Source organism: Podarcis vaucheri (assembly GCF_965113315.1).
Source record: "Podarcis vaucheri genome assembly, chromosome: 6".
NCBI classification, from domain to species: Eukaryota; Metazoa; Chordata; class Lepidosauria; order Squamata; family Lacertidae; genus Podarcis; species Podarcis vaucheri.
In genome coordinates, this window is record NC_138764.1 from 24,079,815 (window position 1) to 24,106,383 (window position 26,569).

Here is a 26,569-nt window from a genome sequence, read left to right on the forward strand (position 1 = left end):
ACACCTGGGAATTTCAGTCTGAATTATCCCCAACGAAAAGGAGCAGTTTCTGACATGAAGCGCCAATTCAGTGGGACTGATCCAGCTCCCATGGGGAGTCAGGGGCATCGTAGAGCAGTTAAGAGACCGGGAAGGAACACCATGCATTGCATAGACAGGAGGCAACATTGGTCTGACTCTGGCACCTGTGAGGTCATGTGCCCTTGGCAAGTGCCCCCACCTGGGTATCTGAGCTAGTCTGTGAATCGGGAAATCGCTTTTAAGAAGGGTAGAGCCTTGATGAGGATTTGGAAGAAGTCGTCTTCACATATCAGAGTGAGACAGCAAGCAAACTCCTAAAGTATTTTAGATAATTCAGGAGGGATCACCGAGAGTCAAGAGCTCATCATTATCCTGAGATACATGATGGAAGATCCATGTGCCCATCGAGACACTTCCTGATTAAAGGAGCTGAGATGATATACCCTTTCCTGCACAGAAATTCCAACGTACGATTGTGTTGAACCAAATGTGAATGTCTCCGACCTCCAGACAGAAGCAGTTGCTTGGAATCCAGCTGTTTTTTTGTGATCCTGCAGGGTGCTGCAAAGGGTTAAAAAAAAAGCAGTTAGTCTTCCTGGTCTTCCTGGAAGACCAAAACTTCAATAAGGAGTGGGGAAATTTTATAATGTATCTTAAAAACCACTATAAGCAGCTGAAAACATTAGCAGGATTACAATAACACTTGTATTGTAGCAAGAACTGTGGATACAATGGAGTTATATACAATGGAGAGCCAGTGTGGTGTAGTGGTTAAGAGCGGTAGTCTCATAATCTGGGGAACCGGGTTCACGTCTCCGCTCCTCCACATGCAGCTGCTGGGTGACCTTGGGCTAGTCACACTTCTCTGAAGTCTCTCAGCCCCACTCACCTCACAGAGTGTTTGTTGTGGGGGAGGAAGGGAAAGGAGAATGTTAGCCGCTTTGAGACTCCTTTGGGTAGTGATAAAGCGGGATATCAAATCCAAACTCTTCTTATTATTATTATTTAAAAAGTGGTTTGTTTAAAAAAAAGATGCAGTAGGAAAGGTTTAATAATAGAACCCGTTGAGGGGGAGTTCGGAAGTCCAGAGATTTGGGAGAATCTTGTAATTTTGGACGTGTGCTGTTATGATTGTAAACTTAAATATGTAAAACCAAAGAAAAATTATCACAAAGAAAAAGAATCTGTTAGTTTTATTTCATTAGCAGAGCTTCGTAGTAGTTTGTTTAGTGAGAGTGGTGGGTGGCACTGTCGTCTAAACCACAGAGCCTAGGGCTTGCCGATCAAAAGGTCGGCGGTTCAAATCCCCACAATGGGGTGAGCTCCTGTTGCTCGGTCCCTGCTCCTGCCAACCTAGCAGTTCAAAAGCACATCAAAGTGCAAGCAGATAGATAGGTACCGCTCTGGTGTGAAGGTAAACGACGTTTCCATGCACTGCTCTGGTTTCACTAGAAGCGGCTTAGTCATGCTGGCTATATGTCCCGGAAGCTGTACGCCGGCTCCCTCGGCCAGTAAAGCGAGATGGGCGCCACAACCCCAGAGTAGGTCACGACTGGACTTAACTGTCAGGGGTCCTTTACCTTTTTAAAGTACCACACTCGTCCAAATGCAAGACCCCACTGATAGCCTGCACCTGTTAAATCACAGCTTCAGGTTTTATACAAGTCAGGTTTGGGGAGTGGTGAGTGTGGCCTCTATTCAGACCAATATGGTAGCATCTGTGATTCCTTCTTCACTTATTTATTCCCCTTCACAAAAAGGATGGCCAGAGGAAAACAGGCTGCAATTTACCTAGACAAACTGGACAATATAATTTTTAGCTGTTGCTATAGATGTTGATCCCCTTCATGGATCACTGCCTTGTCATGGTGAAGGGGCCTGAATAACTCAGAGAAGCTATGAGCTACGCCCTGCAAGGCCACCCAAGATGGACAGGTCATAGCCGAGAGTTTAGACTAAATCTGGTCCACCTGGAGAAGGAACTGGCAAACCACCCCAGTATTTTGCCAAGAAAACTCCATGGACATTAAAAAGGAGAAGCTTTGAGAAGAAAGTGAGAGTTTCCAAGGCATGCTCTGGTTCATGGGGTCATGGAGAGTCGAACATGACTAAGACGACTAAACAACAATAGATGTTGATAGTATTTGGGGTAATGACACAACTTATTCCAATTCCTTGGTTAGGGTGACAGAAGAGCAGAGAAAATCCGTATGCTCCTTAACCATCCCATGTGCTCTTCCACTAACTGGGAATCACCCTCTCTTTGTGTATTTAGTTATTTAGTATTTTTTTTTACACTGCCCACGTAACAATGTTCTCCGGGTGGTTAAAAATGAAAGATTACAAAAATAAAAATGAAGAAACATCCTTAAAAAATCAATACAGAATAAAGCCAAAGTGCAAAACTAAATAAGTACATAAAATATATTTGGAGAGTGTCCAAAGTCTTATTTCTCACAAAATTAGATTTTATTATCTTCCTCCTGTTGAAATTCTAAGTAATTCTGGGCAGACAGTGTCTCTGGGTTGCATAGCCAAACCTGCATGTCTCTCTCATTGCACATCGCACACTATCAGTTGTACATACAGCTGTACATACAGGGGTATGATATTTTAAGATATTTTTGTTGGGATACTGCCAGGGAGATAAAGTCCATCATGGCCCCCAAGCCGGCTGCCGGACGATCCATCGAGCTCCCGTAGACACGCAGTATCAGCAATTAGCGACATGAGCTCCAGAACATTCTAGAGCCGATGCACACTCTTTATCAGCAGATAATGCACAGCCAAAAGTTGCACTCAGGAGAGCATTATTTACAAGTTTTATTCAGCGTTGATCAGAACAAAGAAAGCCATGACTGCCTGCGTCAGTGTCTCCGACACAGAGAGAAACGAAAGCAAAGACACAACAGAAACATCCTGTGAAAACAGGAAATACGCAGACTCTGTGACTCACAGCCTGCTCCCTTTTAAGGTGGAACGGAAATATCCTAACAATTTTATCCGCCATTGTGGCACTGTACTCTTAATTATTTGGGGGAGGTTAGCAAGAACCAGTGAGTATCAGTTTGGGATCTTTTTTTACAGGGCAAGAATGGCTTTGCAGCTTGAATTGTAAACATAAAATTTTGATAAAGTGTTTGCACAGAGCCTTGTAGAAACCTACCCAAGGCAAAGTCCCTTGAGGAGTGCACTGTGAGGTTTGCTGCTCGGAGTCTCCTCAGAGTTGTGAAACAGCCCTCAGAATTTATCCTAGATTTCATTCTTTCTGACTTAAAGCTTCCTGTCAGCATACAGAACATGCCCCTTACCCAGACACTTCAGTGGTTCTGTCCAGTTTTGTCCATTGCATATTATCCATCCAGATCCTTCCATCACATAACCGGGGTTGCACTTGTAAAATGCCCTTATGCTCTCGAATTCCTGAAACTGGGTTCTCACACTTCTTACAGTCTCTGCAAAGTCCACTTCAGGTGGTTCTCCACAAACTGGAATGATATTTAGTGCCAAGATTCCATTATTATTATTATTATTATTATTATTATTATTATTATTATTAACAACAAATTGCATTGCATTTCCAGGATTCCGTCTTTATTACAATTCAATAAGCATGACAGCTTATGGTTTTGTTTTTTACAGAGCCCTCAACAATAGGTTTTGTGCACGTTCCTGGTTACTTTGTTTTGCTCCCCTTGTGTATTGCTATTATTTACCCACCCATCATCCTAATCCATCCCACAGCAGAAGACCTTGCAGACGTACGAGGTGTACTGTGGGCTCATGAATTACTTTTAAGAAAGGATAGAAAATTAAAAGAGTTGTGAGGAAAGGAGACAATAGGGCAGACAGATAGTCACAGCTGGGGGAATTATGGGAGAAATGTATGTTGAAAATGCTGTCTATAAGAATAAAAGACAATTATTATAAATTATTTTGGAGATGATATTTAACACCAGTCAGATTAAAACAAATAAACAAGGAATATTCGGTGTTATGTTGGAGGGGATGCCGGGAAACAGGGAATTATGTTCACATGTGGTGGGGGTGTAAATATGTACAAATGCTTTTGGCAAAGGGTGTTTAAGGAGACAGCAGAAATCACTGGGTTAAAGCTGACTGAAAGTCCAGAGATAGCATTATTATCAATTTACGATGGGGTGGAAGGTTCACAGGCTATGATGGACTTGCTCAGAAATTTATTGACAGCTGCACAAATTATTATAGCTAGAAAGTGGAAGGGGCAAGCAGAATATAAAATGGAAGAATGGCATAAAAAGGGATGGGATATAGCGATTAACGATAAATTAACATGTGCCATTAAGGTAAGATGGGGAATATGCAGGAGAAATGATTTGGGGGAGATATGGAGGGTTTTTGTAGAATTTGTACTGTTAAAACAAAAAAGGGGGTCAAACCACCTCAAGAGGTGTTGAAATTCTGGGAGGTTGGATAGTTACAATAGAATGGTCTCGGTGGTGGGGTGCACATGTTTATTCTTATTTATTTATGATCCTTTTTAAAAGGAGGAGGAGGAGGAGGAGGGACAGACTCTGTAGAAGCAATTGGACAAACTGACTTTCAAATGTAAAATTGGGATAACCTTGAGTATTTCAATAATCCAAGAGGAATTATCAAGTGTTGAAAGCTCATTAACCTGAGATGCATGATGGGAGATCCATGTGTCCGTCGTTACACTTCATGACTGAAGGAGGCCGGAGGATATATCTTTCCCTGCACAGGAATTCCAGTGTCCCATTGTGTTGAATCACGTGGGAACGCCTTCGGCCACCAAACAGAAGCAGGTGTTTGGCATCCAGCTGCTCTTTTGTGATACTACAGGGTGCTAAAAGAAGACGAAAAAAGGGCAGGTGTTTTTACTGTAGTTAAAGGTAAAGGGACCCCTGACCATTAGGTCCAGTTGTGACCGACTCTGGGGTTGTGGTGCTCATCTCGCTTTATTGGCCGAGGGAGCCGGCGTACAGCTTCTGGGTCATGTGGCCAGCAGGACTAAGCCGCTTCTGGCAAACGAGAGCAGCGTACGGAAACACTGTTTACCTTACTGCCAGAGCGGCACCTATTTATCTACTTGCACTTTGACGTGCTTTTAAACTGCTAGGTTGGCAGGAGCAGGGACTGAGTAACGAGAGCTCACCCCGTCGCAGGGATTCGAACCGCCGACCTTCACACAGCGCCATCCATGTCCCACATTTTACTGTAGTTAGGGTAGCCTAAACTCAGCCTAGGAATTTACAGATGGTCCAGCTTTCATCATGTCAATGGGAGAAAACGAATAGGACGTTAAAGGCTTCATTGTGTCTGCATATCCAAATTCACTTAACTTACTCTTTTATTTATCTTCTTTATATTTTTACTTTTCTATAGCTGCAGGTTATTAAAATAATCCTGCCAGTGTTTTTATCTGTTTACAATTGATCTGTAAATATTCAATAGACCATTTCCATTCTTTTATAAAAAGTTTGTTATCTTGATTTCTTATTCTTCCGGTAAGTTTCACCATTTCTGCATATTCCATAAGTTTTTGTATCCATTCTTCCTTTGCTGAGACTTCTTCTTCTTTCAATTTTTGGGCAAGTAACATTCCTGCTGCTGTAGTCTCGTACATAAATAAATTTCTATGCAATTTAGGTAGTTCTATCCCTATAATTCCCAGAATTCTTTTTTGGGGGCCCAATTTTCATTACTCTGTCATATGGAACTTCCTCCCAGCTGACATCAGCCATGTCCATTCGCTATTGTATTGCTAGCACCTAGCAAAGTCCTTTTAATTTCAGCAAGCATTTTAAATACGTTTTTAAATTTTATTTTAGGGTTAATTTTTTAATAGTTTTTCTTAAGAATTTCAACATAACAAATTATCAAAAACATATCATCTTCATTCCCCCCCCATTTTTCCCTTCCCCCCTCCCCAAGAAAAACCCTCCCTCCCTCCCCCCAAGACTTCCCTCAGCTCCTCTCTCTGATTTTTCAACACGTATTATTTTCTGCATATTATAAAATTGTAAAGATCCTTAAATTATCTATCTATTATGTTAATAATAATAAATTTGTGTGTGTTTATCCAAAACCTGTCAAGGAGTCCAGTTCATTTTGTTGTTGTTTTAAGTAATTTGTAAAAAGTTCCCATTCTTCTTTAAAGCCAGTTGTCCTTGTCTCGCAGTTTGTATGTCACTTTCTCCAGTTCCACATAATCCATCAATTTCCCTTGCCACTGTTCTTTTGTTGGGATTTCCTCATTCTTCCATCCTTGTGCTATTAAGACTCTTGCCGCCATTGTCGCATACATAAATAAGTTCTTTATTTTCCTTGGCAGTTCTTTTTCTACAATCCCTAACAGAAATACTTCTGGTTTTTTTTACAAAATTGTATGGTTTATTTTACTGCTTTTCTCCCCTTTTCATAGGAGCCAACTCTGAGGGGGCATTTCCATTCAAATGGGGGGGGGGTGCCGTGAATTGTGATCGATTATGCGGGGCAGGGCTTACCTGCCCCCACCCAAAATATTTTATTCAAGTTGGCACCCTTCTTCTTTTTATCCTTTTAAAAATCTTCCTCTACACCAGAATGCCAGATGAAGAGAGCACTTTTGAGAACAGTTGGCAACTCTGGCTCATTACACATCAGACTTGTGTGAGTCGTCCCTTAGAAATTATCCTAATAAACAAGCTAACAGAATATGATCTCTTACCCAAACATTTTGGTGGTGTTGTCCACTTTTGTCCATCGCATGTTGTCCACTTGGGTCCCTCCAATACATATCCCGGGCTACACGTGTACTGTACTCTTGCATTCTCAAATTCCCGAAATTTTGTTCTCTCACCTCTTACAGTCTCCCCAAAGTCAACTTCAGGTGGTTTTTCACACACTGGAATGATATTTAGCATTAATAATCTGAAGAAGGAAGACAGAAGTGCCTGGCGCGCTCTGGTCCATGGGGTCACGAAGAGTCGGACACGACTAAATGACTAAACAACAACAACAATCTGAAGAAGAGATTTGACAATAATTTATATATCATATTTCATTCCGTTTCCAGGATTATTGCCATTTGATAAGCATGGCAGTTTTTACAGAGGTTTTGTCAACGGATTTTGTTGGCAATCCTGGTTATCTAGTATTCTTTGTATTACTCTCCTTGTAAAGCTGTTCTTTTTCCTTGCCAGTTGTGTAAAAGAGGCTGTGAATCTCCTTCACTGAAGACTAATGATGATGATGGTGTATTTATACCCCACGCATCAGGATGGGTTTCCCTAGCCACTCTGGGCTGCTTCCAACAAAATATTAAAAATACAATAAAACACCAAACATTAAAAACTTCCCTAAACAGGGCTGCCTTCAGATGTCTTCTAAAAGTCAGATAGTTATTTAAATAAATGCATGACGGCATGAAGCTCTGGTGTCTTCTTTTTTCAGCCCTAAGCTACTGCTTCTGAGCAACATAGCATAGAAGGATGAAGATGGATGTTATGGGTTTTTTGAGGATGATGTTCCTATACTGACACCACCATTTAATTCAAGTCAATACAAAGGGAAAATCCATATTTATCATGGCCATATTTATCATCCATATTTAGTCGTGGCCAGCATGACTAAACCGCTTCCGGTATAATTTATTGTTGGAATGGCATACAAAGGATAAACAAGTTAAATCAGCGATGATAGATTGGGCAAGAGATGTGGGACATAATATAATGTTTAAAGACTGGGAAAGATTGTGGAAGAAAGGGGTCAAGTTCACTGCATGTAAGGAAAATATAGTGAAAATGATGTACAGATGGTATTTGACTCCTGTAAAATTAGCCAAGATATACCATAACAGTGATAATTTATGTTGGAAATGTAAAGAAAAATATGGTACCTTTTATCATATGTGGTGGACCTGCCCCAAAGTGAAAGACTTCTGGGAGAAGATTTATAATGAATTGAAGAAAATGTTGAAATATACATTTATTAAGAAACCAGAGACATTTCTTCTTGGAATAGCAGGTTTGGAATTGCCCAAGAAAGTTGTTAAATTGTTTTTGTATGCCACAACTGCAGCAAGAATTTTGTTAGTGAAGAATTGGAAAACACAAGAAGTACCAACAGTGGAAGAGTGGTAGATGAAGATGATGGATTTTTCAGAGCTAACCGACCTGACTGGAAGAGTCCGTGACCAGAAGGAGGAGGAGTACCAGGAGGAATGGATGAAATTTAAAGCCTACTTAGTTAAATATGTTAAGTTAACTTAATTGGAAAAGCTTGCAAATATCAGATAGGCTTAGGATTTAAATATGTAATGTGATGAATTAATATGTTTAATGCCAAATTTGAAAGAAAGAAAGATGTTAAGTGATTAAGTTAATTTTATAAGAATATTGGTTTTGGAAAACTGTTAAAATGATATACATTGAAATTCAACCAGGGGGATATGAGGAAGTCACTTAACAATGCTACTAAGATTGGTTTAAATATGGATGAGATTTATGTTTGTTTGTCTATTTGTTTGTTTAATTTTATTTTATTTTTGGAAAATTAATTTTAAAAATTGGGGGGGGGGATAAACCGCTTCCAGCACAACAGAACACTGTAATGGAAACCAAAACACATGGAAATGCCGTTTACCTTCCAGCCACAGCGGTACCTATTTATCTACTTTGTTGGCAGAAGCCGGGACAGAGCAACAGGAGCTCACCCCATCACGAGGATTTGAACCGCCGACCTTCTGATAGGCAAGCCCAAGAGACTCAGTAGCTTAGACCTGAGCGCCACCTGCTCCCCTTCATATTTACCACTTTCGGTCAGCTCTACCGTTAGGCATTAAGACAACTGTCTCATGCAGCAGGTGCCAGGGACGGCAGCAGCCCCTGCTTGTTCCTCCATCCCCATTCCCCTCCAGTGACAACATGGCCTTGCTTGGGCACCCTCCCTCTATCTGATCAGGTGACCAGTCAGCTTTTGTACATGGAATGGAAATGAAGCACCATACTGCCCATTGCTTCAGGCAACAAAATGTCTTGGACCAGCCCTGATGATCACCAGCCCACCCTCTGCACTCTTCACCAGTTAATCCTTTTGATACCAAGCAGAATGGCCACCTCCTTTCCCCCTGGTTAAAACTGCCTTTTTATCTGAACAACTTACCATTTTGGGAAGTACAGCCTGTCCACAGAAGCAACAGAACTATGCACCTCAGCCGGTTCATCTCAGGATGTCAGGCAATTTTCATTTGATCTGCCGCGTGCAGTCTAGCTCCGAAATGCTCAGAGGAGGCCAAACAAGAGTCCAAGGCCTGAGATCAACTCCCCCTGTTGTAGTTAATGGTTTGCCACAACACTGAGATATGCCTTCTTTGGTGACTGGGGGAGATAATGGGAGGTGGAGGGAATAGTTAAAATAAGCATTTGCTGTTGAGAGGCTCTGTGGGTTTCGTGTTGCAATCTGGGCAGCAAAAGAAGCAAAGCTAAACCGGGAACATGAGAAGCTGTCTTGTTGTACCAGATCAGATTTTTTGCTTGCTCATCTGGCTTAGTATTCTCTGACTGGCTTCAGCTCTCGGGCAGGGAGATCATCCGTTACCTCATCTGTTTAATTGGAACTGCCAGGGATTGAATTTGGGGCCTTAGGGGGGCAGAGCATGAACTACAGTCCCTCCTTCAATCTAAAGGTACACACACACACACACACACACACACACACACACACACTTTCCCCTCTGGCAAGGAAAAATCCGATCAATGCATTGGGATGTACTTTCCTTAGCTGGCTGCAGCTTTTGTCAGGTGGAATGTCTTATTTTGAGATGAGCTAGTGTCAAAATGCTCACCTTTACCTCAACTATTGAACATTCATTTATTTACTATTCTATTTAGATCACACTTTCCCACCAATGTGCACAAGGTGGTCTACATGATCCTCACCACCAGCATCCCGTGATAAAAGAGAGAGGATGCAGTAACATGACGTGTAAATAATAGGACCTTCTCCAACTTCATTGTTTTCAGTCAAATGATCCTAGATCTCTGGATAAAAAGCTTTCTTTAGCAACTGTGTGGACTGGTCATGTTGTGCGGATGCCTGATGATCGTCTTCCAAAGAAACTACTCTATTTCAAACTTTAAAATGGAAAGTGTAATGCTGGTGGGTCAACAAAAGAGGTTTAAAGAATCTCTCAAGGCAAATCTTTAAAAATGTAGCATAAACACCGACAACTGGGAAACACTGGCCTACGAACGCTCCAATTGGAGAACAGCCTTTACCAAATGTGTCACAGGCTTTGAAGGCACTCGAACTCAGGACAAAAGAGAGAAACGTGCTAAGTGGAAGGCATGCTTGGCAAATCCTCAATGTCATCAACTCCCGCCCAGAAACCTATGTCACCACTGTGTAAGGAAATGTAAATTCAGAATTGGCCTCCATAGTCACTTACGGACTCACTGTTAAAACCGTGTTCATGTAAGACAATCTTACTTGACTATGAGTGATCGCCAAAGAAAAAGAAGCAGCAACAGCAAAGATGTTTATAGCTGCCAACTGGAAGTCTACCAAGCAACGTTCTAGATACCAGTGCGTTGATAAAACTGGGAGACTGTGTCCTTTGACAAGTTTACTCATCAAATGTAGCAAGCTAGGCATCCCCATAGCAGAGGCTGGCAGAGGCTGGCAGAGGTTGGCAGAGGCTGGCAGAGACTGGCAACCGTGGAGGCTCAGTGCAGACTGGACGGAGGGCTCTATCCACCTTCCTTGCATTCTGCCGCATTCTTGAGGTCAAGTTGCCCTTCAGTCTCCAGGCTGTGGCGAGTCACCCTTCAGTCCCCTCACTAAATGGCCACCTGACCAGCACTCACTTACTCCTCACTCAGCCAATAGTGAGCAGGTGCAGACAGAGGGAGGCGGTCAAGTGGCAACCTGGCTCCTCTCCACAGACATTGGGGGATTCTGTTAGGATACAGTTCCGTTCCACCTTAAAGGGGAACAGGCATGACTGCTGTGTGTTACATGCCTGTTTACATTCCAGCACTCGCTGGGAACTTCCGTTTATATATTGCTTTTGTTTTTGCTGTTTGCTTGTCACAAAGGGAAGCAGACATGTTTTTCCTTTGTTCCTGAACTATGCTGAATAAAATGCTGTAAATAATGCTTGCACATGTCTGCCACTTCCGTTGCGAGGATTTATTCACTCTGCTGATAAGACCGTGCAGAGCTTCTAAACATATCTGAGGCTTGTGTTGCTGATTGATGCTGTACCGGCTGATGGCTGGAGCCAGCTGGGGGCCTGCCAAATGCCCCCGTCTCCCTGGCAGTACCCCAACGGATTCGTCCTCCAAGTGTCGTGGCAAGCCACCAGGATTGCCACCTGGCTGGGTGGGCAGGCAGCGCAATGTGGCGCCACTTGGCTCTTGACAGGGTTGTGGCTATGCTGCTGGGTCTGCCTCTGAATACCAGGTCCTGGAAATCACAAGTGGGGAGGATGCTGTTGCACTCGGGCCCTGCTTGCAGGATCCCCATAGTTGCCAAGTCATACTTGCTAAGCAAAGTTTTACTTCCTGCGCAACTTCTTCCGAACGCTGTATGGAATAGCACATGATTCAGACCTTTGGTGGGTTTGTAAGTAAACCATTTTTAACCTACTAAACCTGCGGTCTTCTTCTGTGCAAGGGGAAGAGAGAAACTTTGAAAGGAACTTAGAAGGGCATATTTTAAAGGTCTAACAGCCCACGTTTCCACACTTTGCTTTGCTGAATGCTTTGTGATTTTAAATCTCTGCTGGGGTTCTCTCACCAAAGAGACTTGGATCTTGGCATCCAGTAATGCTCCTTTCTATATATATACCTATCCACCCCCCACCCCCCTTGAAACAATACTGCCTTCATCTAGGCTGGCTTTTCAGGTGTCAGGCACCTGCCCCTAGTCCCCAGGGTACAAACAAGATCCTACATAGGATGCCCTTTAACTGGCTGCGGTAGAACTCTTTATTTTGTTCCACATGGGGAAATCTAGTTTGAGCCATTTTCTGCTTTTAGAGCTTGTGTGCAACCCATATATTCATATTACTTTTCATTATTTCTGTTAGAACTTGCTGTAAAAACTGGATTTCAATTCATTTCAACTTTACCAGTATATGCCTTTATTATCTTAGCCGTTATACAGTGGTGCCCCGCAAGACGAATGCCTCGCAAGACGGAAAACTCGCTAGACGAAAGAGTTTTCCGTTTTGGAGGTGCTTCGCAAAACGAATCTCCTATGGACTTGCTTCGCAAGACGAAAATGTCTTGCGAGTTCCTGCTGGTGTTTTTTTTCCTTCCCCCCCCCCTTTTTTCTAAGCCACTAAGCCGCTTATCAGCTGATCCGATCAGCAGATAAGCTGCTAAAAGCCTCTAAAAGCCTCTAAAAGCCTCTAAAAGCCGCTAATAGCGCTAATCCGCTAATCCTTCAATGGGCTTGCTTCGCAAGACGAAAAAAACCGCTAGACGAAGAGAATCACAGAACGGATTCTTTTCGTCTTGCGAGGCACCACTGTAGATAAAAAATACAACCATCTAGTTAAGCGCCATAAATTTCTTCCAGTGCTCTATTTAAATTTTCTTTGAATACTCAAGCCTTTTCTTGATTTGCCTAACTTTATGTAAAATTAGTTGCGAGCCAAGACCCCATGACCCCACAGTTGCCTAAGGGGTGAATAACCAGACATGACACAGCATATGGTTTTATGGATTCAAATAGGTCACAACTTTATTGGTTACAGATGTGAATCGTTTGGCATAGGCATTGGGTGAAGCCAAATTACGTATACCTCTCCAACCCATCTGCTGGGAGTCCATCTAAGGGTAAATCACCACTTGGAGGGCCCTATGACCTACATCAAATAGAGTTACCCTCCAAGGGTCCCTGATGGAGGAGTGCTATAGCCCTAGCCCCTGTTAAATAAATGCTTCAGTTCACAACATTGTGACATATGTATAATAAAGGGTGGGAGTTATTACAGATATAAAATCTTGCTATTTTTTATATTTAAAAAAATAATTTATTTGTACTGTGACTTTCTACACAAGGCAGCTAACAGCATGAATACAAACAAACAACATCCATAGCGATAAAATTAAGAAAGAATTCAAATCATATAAAAATAAATAGCATATATACATTAATCTCCAGGCGCTGGTGAGGTTGACCTACTGAAGTCTTCTCTCAAATCTGGATGCAGCTGTAATGTTATTGGGGGGGGGGGGTTGAGGAAATACAACATATGTTAGATTCTTTATACAATGGTACCTCAGGTTACAGACGCTTCAGGTTACAGACTCCTCTAACCCAGAAATAGTAACTTGGGTTAAGAACTTTGCTTCAGGGTGAGAACAGAAATTGTGCGGCGGCAGCAGCAGGAGGCCTCATTAGCTAAAGTGGTGCTTCAGGTTAAGAAGAGTTTCAGGTTAAGAACGGACCTCCAGACAAATTAAGTTCTTAACCTGAGGTACTACTGTCCTAGCGTGCAGCACTAAAACGTGTTGCGAAATGAGGCTTGCTGATGGGAACAAATTGAGAACACTCACTGTGCAGTTAGCAGAGCACAGGAGTCAACTCCTAGGGGCCAAGGTCCCTTCACGCCCCCCCCCATAAAATATTTGAGGGGGATGCCTCCCAAAAATTGATAGGCATTGCTATTCAAATGTTGTGGGGGGCAGAACTTTCCTCCCCCCCAACCCATATTTTATACAAATTGGCACCCTTTCAGCAGAGCAAGGATAGCTAAAATGATGCTCTTTGTGTGTTCCTGGGGCTCCTCCCAATATCCCTGATGTGCTCCGGGCTCATGAGAAATAGAATCCAACATCAGCAGGGCATCATTTTCAGCATTTCTGAGTCTTGGTTTTGATTGCTCATTATCTCTTATGGTAGCAAGTCAACCCAAAGCCATTAGCCTAGTGTCCAAGCTGTGAATATCCCTCCTTGTCCCTCAGTTGAGATTCATAGAGGCAACTGGTTTAGCGAACTATAATATTTCTACTAAGGGAGCACAGCAGTAGCAGCCACCTGTTGTTATTTAACTATTATTGGAATTTTAATCCTTTTTTGAGGTAATAAATAAACCATCCGCCAATTCCCATCCAGATGGGGAAGAGAGAAGAAACAAATCCATTGCCTATACAGGTTGGAGGTCACAAATGATTAGCCACTGGGGTGGGCCAGAATCCTGCCAAATAGCAAATAGCATTTCTGAAGCTTCTCTCTTTCTGAATACTACTTGCTCATATCCAGCCAAGTCAGGGGCAGCCATCTTGCCTGGACCACAGGACTGAGCCTCTGGTCTCATAAATCTGAGCAGATTGCTGTGGAACCATTTATGAAACCTAATCTAATTTCCTGTTTGGGCTGCAGTGCAAATACAGAAATGTGCCACTGTAAATAAAGGATTTATAGGATCACACTGAAAGCTAAGGGCTCGTCCACATATCTGTTTGATATCTAGGTCCTATAGGTTTTTCTTTCGCCCCACCGCTTTGCCCAGAAAGACCTGCTGTTTACTGCTGAATCGGAACAAACATCCATCGAGTTTTCTGCAGATCGGTGTTTGTTCCGATTCAGCAGTAAACAATGGGTTTTCTCAGGGAAAGCAGTGGGACAAAAGAAAATCATCTGCAACCCCTGCTTAGAAATCATGGGACAAACAGGAGCGTGAATGAGCCTTAAGTCAGCCCAGACGCATGCAGTTCTATTCCATGTCCCCCCAAAACCTTATTAAAGGAATTTGTTGGTACAGAACTATCATGGAAGTAAGGGTATGAAGTTAATGCGGCTTGTTTAAGGCAGAATCAGATAGGCTGTATCCACAATCCGAGGTGTATTGATCAGTTATCAAGTAAAGCTTACACAGGGAGGAACAGCTTGGAGTAGGCAACCAGTCATTTTTTGTACACGTGGCCGTTGCTTGATTTTCAGGTCGATATCCTGCATCACAACGAAACGAAACGTTATCACCCTCGATGAAGTTATTCTTAGAGTCGTAAATTACTTCACCATGTGGCAAGTGTTTAGGAGGGGTGCACAGTCCTAAAGGCAAAACGAATACATGTGCATGAATGTAAAGAGAGGAAATGTGTACAAAACCTTTATTAGAGAACAGTACGCAAAATACATTTGGACATCCTGGTCCAGCTATGGAAGAGGCCCCTGTATGAAATCATGGAAATCCACTGCCAAATATTGAATGGCATCACACTGTGCAATACTGACCAAGAGTCTCTTGCTTAGTATAAGGCAGGTTCCTAGCATAAGCTCCTAAGAAACTTACTTTTTTAAAAAATGAAAGAACCAAGATTCTCCGAATGCTACATTCTGCTACACCCAATATGATATTCAGCACTTTTTAGGCATGCCTGCAGAATCATGGCGCGCACACACAGGGATTGTCCTAAAGCAGGTTTGGAATGAATGTTTGCAAATTCTAGCCCTATTCAGGCATCCAAAAACCCCCATGTGATAAGGAGTGGGTGGGGACTTGCACGCGCATCCCAAATCTCCCTCGTTGCGCAAGGGGTTCGAAATACCAAGAAAGGGCTCATATTTACAAGCAAGTTTGAAATGTCAGGTGGGAAAAACATAGAAGGAAGGTGCCAGCACCAGGGAGCTATGGCAGCCTTCAGCTGCATCCAGCTTCTGGGTTCCGGCAATATCTCTCCAATCTCTCATAAGATCTTGCCACATCCTGGAAGCTACAGCCATGCAACCCCACCAAGTGAGGCTTTGACAGAGTGACAGCAGAGCGGGAGTGGAACCTTTCTGTTTTGACTCAGGTGACAAAATAGAACGGGTCAGCCCTGCTTTTGACTTATATGCTATTTCCATCTTAGGTAGACTAACTCTTTGAAAGCACCTCAGCAGCCATCATTAATGTTGCTGGTGCCTTCTTAGCTCAAGGAGAATAAGAGAAACATACACTTACTGAAACATTTCGGTTCTGGATCCCAGCCCAAATTGGTGCATCTAATTCTATACCAGTACTTTTTATTTTCTGGCAGAAAGCCGTGCTTGCATCTGAAACTAATTGTCTGTCCCTCCTTTTTTGGAAAATAGACATCACTGTAGTATGTGTTAGACCAAGATAGTGCTCCATTCTCTATATGGGGATAATCACATTGCTTTGCTTTGAAAGAGATAAACAGAGACTGTTAAAACAGATAAACACCTTCAGTTATTTTGCTTGACGGTACTCGGTTCTGTTTGTTAATGCAGGTTTTTCCAATGTTAGCCTAATAGCCCCATTGACTCGCCAGTCCTAAACTCTGTGAATTGCGAATATTTCCTCTTATTCTTATGGTCCCTGTAATGTGGCTCTGAAACTGGAATGGTTTTCCACGAGGATCAACATAATTGTGTAGTGATACTGTGGTACCTCAGTTTTTGAATGTCTCCGTTGCTGAACGTTTGGGTTTTCGAATGGCTTCCATTTTCGAATGCACCTCAGAAGTCAAATGGCTTCCACTGTGTGTATCCACAGTTTGTTGGATTGGGAATGTAAGGCCTTGAGCCAGGCCGATACCATTGCTCTCTCTTGAGGGTTCTTTGAACAATTCAGTATAGACAACTTGTTTAGTGTGCTAGTGGATTTAAGAACTGGAGGTGGGGTTTATGGTTCAGAGAGGAGCTGGTACTTGAAACCATACAAGTGGCAAATTCAGAATGCCAGCCCTGGCATATGATATAAACACACTGTTAAATTGTGGGTGAACATATCAGACGACACAGCGATTCTTCAAACAGCTCTTGTTTATTCACAGGTCAGAACGGAACTGAACTGAAGGGTTCAGCCAGCCTGCTTATATAGAGCTCCACTAGAACGCAACAGTAACCATTTTCTGTAACTATCCAATCACTGAACGTCACTTTCAATCCCTTATTTGCATATGTGGACCTGAGTGAAAACTATCTACAGTACCCCCCTGCTGGCCCAGGGTGAGAACTTCAGTACATAACACACACCTTGGGGAAAAGTAGATGAAAAACCATCAAAAATACAAAACAGATTCCATTATCAGTCATTGAGATTAACACTACATGGGGGGGAAAATACTACAACATGAAAATTACTTACGTACACACTTTGGAGATGGTAACCAGCCATACTTTGTACATTTAAAAGAGCTCTTGCGGCTTTCCAGCTGATATCCCTGATTACATTTAGCAGAGATCACTTCCTCAAATTTGTACTGACTCTTTACAGGAAAGAAGTTGCCGCCACCTATTTCTGGGGCAGTGCACATCACTTGTGGTGAAACAGAAAAAGGAATTTTAGGAAGTACGGTTAATGTCTTCCTCAATACCGCTCAGTGGTTGCAACATATAACCACCACCACATGGCTTTTAAAATTAAATGATCATTCTAGAATGCAAACTAGCCACCCCAGCAATCAACAGTGGCTGCCATCCTGCAAGCACTTAGCCTCAGCTCAAAATGCATTGCAGTGGGGATCAGTGATATGATCTTCCAGTGTTTTTTAAAATGAAAATCAATTGCACAAGAAGGGGACTGCAAATTTGACTGGAGCAGCGGCAATATGGGAGGATTGTTTAATCCCTTCTTCCCTGTTTTAGGACACCCCTTTCAGCTGAGTTTTGCCCCATGAACTTAAGACTGAGAAAAATGAGAAACTGAGGGACTGGCAGATCGTTCCATCCCTATTCCAGCCTAATGGGTAACAGGGGGCATTGAATCATTCTGGTACCTGGTGTGGAGAGATCTGATGCTAGCAGCAGCAGATTCTTGGAAGTGGTGGCACCGGCAGGGATGTCACCAGTGATGGAAGTCTCTTGGTCAGACACTGGAATGACCCAATGGAATAACATATGTTATAATGGTAGAATAGGTAAGTTATCTTATGAATGCCCTTTCTAGCATCTAACATCTCTGTGTGATGCTGGAGGCATGTGCCACACCTCTGTTGCCCATAAATCTCTAACACCTGTGGTCTCCGATCTGAAGGCATATATGATCGTTGTCAAAAGTTACTTCATGGAAAGAGGCACAATCCCAGTCAGTTCAAACTAAGCGGACATTACACTTTGCTTTGCAGTGGCGTGTAAAAACAGATGTGGAAAGGTTTTTGAAATAGCATGTTCTGGTTTGCAATCAAATCATCAATGTAAGTGCATTATAAAAAAATATCCTCATACATTCTTCTGTTTACTAGCTTCCTGTTTCATTGAGTAAGATAGCACAGGGCTCTGTGAGGGAAAGGGAGGTGAATTTTGATCAAGGCAAAAGTCTGATTTAAATGCTACCAGAGTAGCATTAGTCCTTTGGTTGCTTCCACCTGAGAAGTTCAATATAAAACATCTGCACATATGTCTCAGGTAGCTTGTAAACCCTCCTAGTGTCCCTGTTTTCAAAGGACAGTCCTGGATTTACAGAAGCTGTCCTGGTTTCTGTTTTAATCCCGGAATGTCCTGCTTTTCCTTAGGACATCCCTATTTTCATCAGATAAATGTTGGACAGTATGGAGTTACATGACCCCCCGGGCCAAGAAGATAAGTAACTATACAGTACAACCTTTAGAAGACATCTGAAGGCAGCCCCGTATCATTTTATTATGCTTTTATGTATGTTGAAAGCTGCCCAGAGTGGCTGGGTTATTGTTGTTGTTGTTGTTGTTGTTACCACTACTACTACTACTCTTACTCTTACTATTATTGAATTGAGCTTCCCTATTTTCACTGGGATGTTGGAAGGCATGAGCTTGTTTGTTTCTATATCAAGCTCATAGTCATGTCCACTATTATGCAGGAGTAGGGAGCTAGCAGCTCATAGGCTAAATCATAGGGAAGTTTTCAATATTTAATGCTGTATTGTTTTTAACACTTGATTGGAAGCTGCCCAGAGTGGCTGGGGAAACTCAACCAGATGGGCGGAGTATAAATAATAAATTACAGTATTATTATTTTATTATTATAAATCTGACCCACAAAGCCTTTCCAAATACCTCACCAGACTCCCATCCTCTTCCTACCCTGTTCCTCCTTCCCAGAGGTAAAACGATAAAAAACCTAGACACTGCAACAAACTACAGTGGTACCTCGGGTTACAGATGCTTCAGGTTACAGACACGTCAGGTTACAGACTCCACTAACCCAGAAATAGTACCTCAGGTTAAGAACTTGCTTCAGAATGAGAACAGAAATCGGGCTCCGATGGCACGGCGGCAGCGGGAGGCACCATTAGCTAAAGTGGTACCTCAGGTTAAGAACAGTTTCAGATTAAGAATGGACCTCTGGAACGAATTAAGTTCTTAACCAGAGGTACCACTGTAGCCTGTATTTCCTGGCTTTGGTGACAACAAAACTAGGCAGATGAATTTATCCTCACTTAGAAACGTTTGTTTTCACTTCCACAGGCATCCAGCAGTGGTTTGTGTAAGCAATCCAATAGGATTTTATTAAGGTCATTTTACACAACAACAACAGCTGGATCCAATGATCATTATGATGGTGGTGAATTCAACTCATTGGTGGGAGATTAAGGGATTTAGAGGCTATCCAAGCAAATGGGAGAAGGTACTGGGAGATGCTTTTAAACCGGAAGGTGATGTTCTCATGGGTTTTCTGCATAAAGCAAAGACCCATTTTGCCTGGGCAAAATGCAGAGCCAAAATTTGATGGTGTCAGCAGACCAGCTCAAACACAGCAGAAACACACACCCTTCAGATAAACCACCCAACTGATGTGAAATAGCATTATCAATGCAGTTACCGACAGGGTTACAGGATGGCAGATCCATGGTCCCATCAATGCACGTTCTCACAGAAGGAGAGATCATTATGTATCCTTTCATGCATATGAATTCCATTGTATGTGCATTTTTAATCAACTCTGAATGTTTTTGCCCACCGTACAACAGCAGGTTTCTGGCTTCCAGCTGTTGTTTTGTGATAGTGCAGGGTGCTGAAAGAAAAGGAAGACAGAGATGGGGTCATCTTTGGAATTGGCTTCTCCTATTTAGCCTTCCAGGTCTGACTTTAGATTAATTGGATCCCTAGGAGTAGCTTATAACTCTATGGCCTACAAATGACATCCAGTTTTTGCTCAATTCTGAATGAAAATTAACCCACATATTAACTTGGGTTCAAATGATATTTTTTATATTATATCCCTTTTCAGATTACAGTGGTACCTCGGGTTAAGTACTTAATTCGTCCATTCTTAACCTGAAACTGTTCTTAACCTGAAGCACCACTTTAGCTAATGGGGCCTCCTGCTGCTGCCATTGTGCAATTTCTGTTCTCATCCTGAGGTACGGTTCTTAACCCGAGGTACTACTTCTGGGTTAGCGGAGTCTGTAACCTGAAGCGTATGTAACCTGAAGCGTATGTAACCTGAAGCGTATGTAACCCGAGGTACCACTGTATATCCTTCCAAGTGTATCTGGATTCCAGCTCCCTTCAGCCTCATTGGTCCATTGTTCCTAGCCTTCAACATCTAGGCCATTCTTCCTCAACTTCGACCCTCCAGATGTTTAGAGACTACAGTTCCCATCATCCCTGACCACTGGTCCTGCTAGCTAGGGATCATGGGAGTTGTAGGCCAAAAACATCTGGAGGGCCGAGGTTGAGGAAGCCTGGCCTAGATGTTGAGGGCAACCTTTTCAAATCAATCCCTGTGCACATTAGCATTAGCACTCCATGCAATTGGTACTTCTATAAAACCAGGAGTCCTGATCACCTAGAGCAGGTGTGGCTAACCTGTGGCCTTCCAGATGTTGCTGAACATCAGTCACAGCTGGCAGGGCCAAATGTCAGGGAATTTAGGCCTTGTCCAACAGCATCTGGAGGGCTACAGGTTCCCCAGCCCTGATGTAGAGTGCCTACATATGTTCAGATGGAAGCTAAGTCAAACTGCTACATTAGCTGCTACCGAAATGAGCTCCCTGGGGTGCAAGCCTGGGCGGTGTGTAGGGAGGTCCTGGGCTACCCAGATGACAAGACCGGCCTCTAGGTTTCACTGATGTGGTCCAAAGGAAAGCAGAGCAATATGTGTGGCACCAGCTTGGCTGCAAGAGTTCCTGGAAGGAGACTTCCAACCCTATAAGGGACTCCACTCCGGATTTGTGTAGCCTTTTCTTCTCTTGAAGATATCCCAAAAGGCAGAGGAGGTTTAGGATCAGAGATTTCCTTCTCCTAGATAAGCTACCTTCCCAGGTTGACAAGCCCCATCCACAGCACATGCAGAAACCACCTTCTTGACCGTTGGACCCACTATTGGTCTGGTATGCTTAATCCACCAGAGCCTGTCTTCACATGTAGCTCACTGCGAGTTTGAGACCCATTGGCTGCCCTCACCTGGTTTAGCTAGCCAGTTAAAGATATTTCCTGTAATTGTGGCTACCCGATAAAAGTACATTGTTATGGGGTGGGTGGGTTGTGCTATATCCAATCCAATTCCTACAATATAATTTTATTTTGAGATAAGTGCATATGATCCACAAATGCTGGAGTTATCCAGTTTCACAGTGTGCCCTATCCATGTTACTTAAAGGTTGACAGAAATAGTCCACTCACCAAAACACTTTGGACGAGGGGTCCATCCATCTTCCTTACACGTTATCCAGCCAGACCCTTCCAAGTCATACCCAGGGAAGCACTTGTACTGTAACCGGTCACGTTCCAGATATTGAGCTCTTTTATTCTCTATGATTACTCCAAAATCAATGTCAGGTGTGCACACTGAAATTGCATTTAGCATCATCATAGTCACTAAAGAAAAATCCTTTTCAAAGTAGAATGAGAATTGATCAAAGCTGTAAGTTCCTGAATACAAATCAAAGGTCACTTCCACTCAAGGCATTAGCATCCTTGGCTCACTCACTTTTTAAGGAGCATCCAGATGACATCATTGTCATCCCATTGGATTCCAGGGTTTTCAAATAATGCCCTCTCTTGTTTTTAACAGCAATGGGAACAATAGATCACAACACCAACCATCACAACAACAAAAATCAGAATTACAGCAATGGCAACACATTGATGTATAGCCAATACAACACCACTAAAAGTTAAAGTTTTCTAAAGGAGCGTCTCCACCCCCATCGTTGAGCTCAGACACTGAGGTCCAGCTCCGAGGGCCTTCTGGCGGTTCCCTCACTGCTAGAAGTGAAGTTACAGGGAGCCAAGCAGAGGGCCTTCTCAGTATTGGCACCCGCCCTGTGGAACACACTCCCATCAGATGTCAAAGAAATAAACAACTATCTGACTTTTAGAAGACATCTGAAGGCAACCCTGTATCGGGAAGCTTTGATATTTTATTGTGTTTTTAAATTTTTGCTGGGAGCTGCCCATAGTGGCTGGGGCAACCCAGTCAGATGGCCGGCATATAAATAATAATAAAATTATTATTAATATTACTATCAGCGGTGGCATACAAAATGCCCTATATATCAAAGCATTTTGATGATATAAACACAAGATTTCGCAAAAAAAGAGCAGAATGATTCAATAGTAATAATAATAAAAAAAATCTGTTCAATAAATGTAACATAATCACTACACCTAAATTTCTAACCCAGGGCAAACAGAATCATAAGTATATTTCTTACCTGCCTTTATGACCGGATCCCAGGACAGGTTGCAGCAATTTAAAATACGTTAAAATCCATTTTTTGAAAAATTTAAGACTAGGATGGATGCCCTCCAGATGTTGTTGGAATCCTGTGATTTCTGTATGTTGACCAACCTGGTTGGGGTTGATAGGTTTGGGAGTCCCACAACATAGGGAGGGCAACACATTGTATACCCTGTCCTTGCCTATCAATTGGCCCTGCAAACACAAATTCATGCAAAGCAGCTTAGCACCACCACCCTATTATTCTTGGAACTATTAATGGAATTATTCACAGAATGCCACAGCTTTAACGGGCAAAAACGCAGACCTGAATTTAGTTCCTAGCCTTAGTTCTAGAGGTCTTCTGAAACAAATAATTTCTTTTTAAAAAGAGAGCTCGCCTGCTCTTTCACTGCATGAAATGTTTGTCTTTCAACTTAATATCTTACCATGTTGGAATGTGCAGCATGTCCATAGAAGAAATGAAACAATACAGAACAGCCGGTTCTTCATTATGCTTCAGCAGAATAGATTCCCCTTCTGTGACTGCGTTTTGCAAGGACTGACATTGTGAATATACTTCTTCTCCTTTTCTTGCACCAGTTCAGTTCTTTCTTTCTACCCTTATGCCTAGGTTTCTTTACTGTGTCTTTTGAAGTACGCTTGTTTGGCATAGCATCGAGGGAAAGAAATCATTACCAGCATTCAGCACTGAAACGGTTTGCAAACCTGGAGAGATGTTTTATACTGCCATCCTATTATTAAGGACTAAAACAAAGTCCGGCCTTCAAATAGAACCTCTGTGGCCCTCTTCACATACATCACAGCAAAGCAAAGAGGGTCCCTCCTGTCTGAGATAAGAGAATTGGTGCAGGGTGAGCAGAGCAGATCTTAATATAACATTACACAAACTACGGGTTGGAACAGACAAGGATGCCCTGTCAGCATCAGTAAATTGTTTTCAACACCAGGATAATGCTTGTGCTCAGGTGCGATCTCCTTATTTTCTCCACAGTAAAAGCAGCTCCTCTGGAAAAAGCGTATGAAACAAGAAAGCAAAGTAATGCTGACTTTGGAACCAGAGTAACTCAAAACCAACCCACCAATGAAGAATTTCCCTGATGAGGTTGAAACCTTCAGCGAAAGTGGTGGCAAAGAGTAATGGGATTCTGAAAGAAGACTGAGCACTCTTTGGTCACCTCATTATGATGTCAGGAGGTCAGAACATTTGGGTGACATACACACTGTCCCATCCTCTGGGTCCTTTGTGTCATCACAGAGAATTGCTTGGAGACAAAACTGACTGGATAAGCCATTTTCTGACTCTGTTTTCAATGTTTTTAAATCATCGTACACTGGTAGTGATGAGGCATAAGTCTTAAAATATGAGATCTGATATATTCTGTCTTCTTTTTCTACTCGAATGCCTAATTTTGCTCGTTTCTAACGAAAACAAAACTAAGATGCAACAACAACAATAATAAAGATTTTGCTCCTTTAAAGAAGCAGGCTGCTCCTCACTCTCGTCTGAAGAATCTTCCATCCCATTGCTAAGCAACCATTTCAGGGACTAACTGTCAATGGATGGACCCTGATGGAGATTCTGAGAGAGGACATTTCACTGGGTACCAGAGTGAGATGGAGATGAAAACCAGGATTTCCAGATGAAAGGGCTAGATGAAGTCAACAAAACAGCCCTTGACTGTGCCAAGAGGGTCTTGAGCAGGAGACAGGGCCAGCGGGGGAGATTTTTCCACCTTTGTTGCAGGGCTCTGAAAAGTGTGTGGCAGAGGCATGGGACTAGGAGTGGGGAGTGGTGATTTATGGGATGTGACACCACCCGCAAGGCAGGAGCCAGAATGCCAGTCCCTGACATTCAAGCAAAACAGAAAAGGCCACCGTCTCTACGTCATCCTCCCTGCCTGCCCACCACCAGAGATGCAGAGGAAGTTGCCACAGCAGCTATGGCATGTGGCGGCACAGGAGGCAGGTATGGGACGCGGGTGGCGCTGTGGTCTAAACTAACAAGCCTCTTGGGCTTGCCGATCGGGAGGTCGGCGGTTTGAATCCCCGCGACGGGGTAAGCTCCCATTGCTCTGTCCCAGCTCCTGCCAACCTAGCAGTTCAAAAGCACGCCAGTGAAAGTAGATGAAAAGGTACCACTGTGGTGGAAAGGTAAACAGCGTTTCTGTGCACTCTGGCTTCTGTCATGGTGTCCCATTGCACCAGTAGCTGTTTAGTCATGCTGGCCACATGACCCAGAAAGCTGCCTGTAGACAAATGCCTGCTCCCTCGGCCTGAAAGCGAGATGAGCGCCGCAACCCCATAGTCACCTTTGATGGGACTTAACCAGCCAGGGGCCCTTTACCTTTTTTTAATTTTAGTAGCAACAGTAAAGGGGGTGTCTGTGCACAGAGGTGAATGTGGTAGCAGCCAGCGCCCCATAGAGCAGGTGACAGCGGGCAAGGAGGCAGCAGCTGTGGAAGCGAGTGGCGGGAGAAGAGGCTAGTTCTACCGCCTGAGGTGCCTATTATTATTATTATTATTATGCCTGGCCACACCTGGTAGGAAAGGCCCCGATGACAATATTGCAAGTCCAGCTACTGCAAGGCCGAAACAGGCAGCTGAGGAGGAACAGCCATCGAATCTACTGCACACCCAGTTCTTGGTGGGGAAATGCTTTCTGCTGCAATTGGGGACCTAATTGGGATTCACATTTGCTCATGAGGAATCCAGTGGGACAAGGAATAATGCTCAGTCTTAGAGTGTGGCATCAGACATACTTTGGAACTCTCTTCCTATGGACCTCAGACGGGCACCTTCACTGTTCTTTTTTTGGTGCCCTGTGGGTTAAACCACAGAGCCTAGGACTTGCCAATCAGAAGGTCGGCGGTTTGAATTCCCGCAACGGAGTGAGCTCCCGTTGCTCGATCCCTGCTCCTGCCAACCTAGCAATTCGAAAGCACTTCAAAGTGCAAGTAAATAAATAGGTACCGCTTCGGTGGGAAGGTAAACGCCATTTCCGTGTGCTGCTCTGGTTCGCCAGAAGCGGCTTAGTCATGCTGGCCACATGACCCGGAAGCTGTACGCCAGCTCCCTCGGCCAATAAAGCGAGATGAGCGCCGCAACCCCAGAGTTGGTCATGACTGGACCTAATGGTCAGGGGTCCCATTACCTTTACCTTAAGAACTGTTAGCATTTTAGGTAGCTGATGCTGGCTAGCTAGTGTGATTAGTATAAATCACATGAGATGTCTGAGAAGAGTGTGGGAATGGAAGACTGTCTTATCTCTTTTGTCTGAGAGTGTTACAGTCATACCTCTTGTTACGTTCGGTTCAGGTTACGTCTTTTCAGGTTGCGTCCCGCAGTGACCCGGAAATACTGGAAAGGGTTACTTCCGGGTTTCACCACTCATGCATGCACAGACGCGCAAAATGACATCACGCGCATACACAGAAGTGGTGAATCATGACCTATGTATGCACAGACGTGCAGACACGGGTTGCGTTCCTCTCAGGTTGCGAACGGGGCTCCAGAACGGATCCCGTGGTACCAGAACGGATACAGTGGTACCTCGGGTTACATACGCTTCAGGTTACAGAATCTGCTAACCCAGAAATATTACCTAGGGTAAGAACTTTGCTTCAGGATGAGAACAGAAATCATGCTCCGGAGGCGCAGTGGCAGCGGGAGGCCCCATTAGCTAAAGTGGTGCTTCAGGTCAAGAACAGTTTCAGGTTAAGAACGGACCTCCGGAACGAATTAAGTACTTAACCCGAGGTACCACTGTATTGGACTGTACTTTAACTTTTGCTGTATGCTTTCTGTTTTCTGCCAGAGTTTGGAGGGCATAGACATGATTATGGATTCTCTGTATATATTGTGAATAAACATAGTTTAGATCTATGGATGTTTCTTTCTTCTTGCTGTGTGATACCAGAAGACTTGTGTGCACTTTTCATAT

At 43.2% G+C, this 26,569-nt stretch overlaps 2 protein-coding genes across 9 annotated transcripts; both read right to left on the reverse strand.

Moving 5' to 3' along the window:
- Nucleotides 1–280: 280 nt before the first annotated feature.
- On the reverse strand, nt 281–9,360 carry LOC309533879 (coagulation factor XIII B chain-like). Its single transcript, XM_082225571.1, has 5 exons — nt 9,166–9,360; nt 6,731–6,907; nt 4,679–4,867; nt 3,333–3,509; nt 281–582 (listed from the first exon to the last, which is right to left on the reverse strand). Exons 1-5 carry the CDS (start codon nt 9,224–9,226, stop codon nt 389–391), a joined length of 798 nt encoding a protein of 265 aa, XP_082081697.1. The 5' UTR covers nt 9,227–9,360; the 3' UTR covers nt 281–388.
- Nucleotides 9,361–13,022: 3,662 nt separating this feature from the next.
- Nucleotides 13,023–25,128, reverse strand: LOC309533871 (complement factor H-like). 8 transcript variants are annotated; one of them, XM_082225547.1, is made up of 10 exons: nt 23,960–25,123; nt 23,709–23,928; nt 23,055–23,151; nt 21,567–21,731; nt 19,762–19,953; nt 17,742–17,837; nt 17,111–17,281; nt 15,962–16,162; nt 14,890–15,069; nt 13,023–13,225 (listed from the first exon to the last, which is right to left on the reverse strand). In XM_082225547.1, the coding sequence occupies exons 3-10, from the start codon at nt 23,116–23,118 to the stop codon at nt 13,194–13,196; spliced, it is 1,101 nt and encodes a 366-aa protein (XP_082081673.1). In that variant the 5' UTR covers nt 23,119–23,151; nt 23,709–23,928; nt 23,960–25,123; the 3' UTR covers nt 13,023–13,193. The 8 variants fall into 8 exon arrangements, with proteins under 8 accessions (XP_082081673.1, XP_082081677.1, XP_082081676.1 ...); XM_082225551.1 differs by having other exon boundaries at nt 14,890–14,967; nt 15,962–16,135; nt 17,115–17,281; nt 23,055–23,928; nt 23,960–25,128; XM_082225550.1 differs by having other exon boundaries at nt 14,890–14,967; nt 23,055–23,928; nt 23,960–25,127.
- Between the last annotated feature and the right edge of the window lie 1,441 nt (nt 25,129–26,569).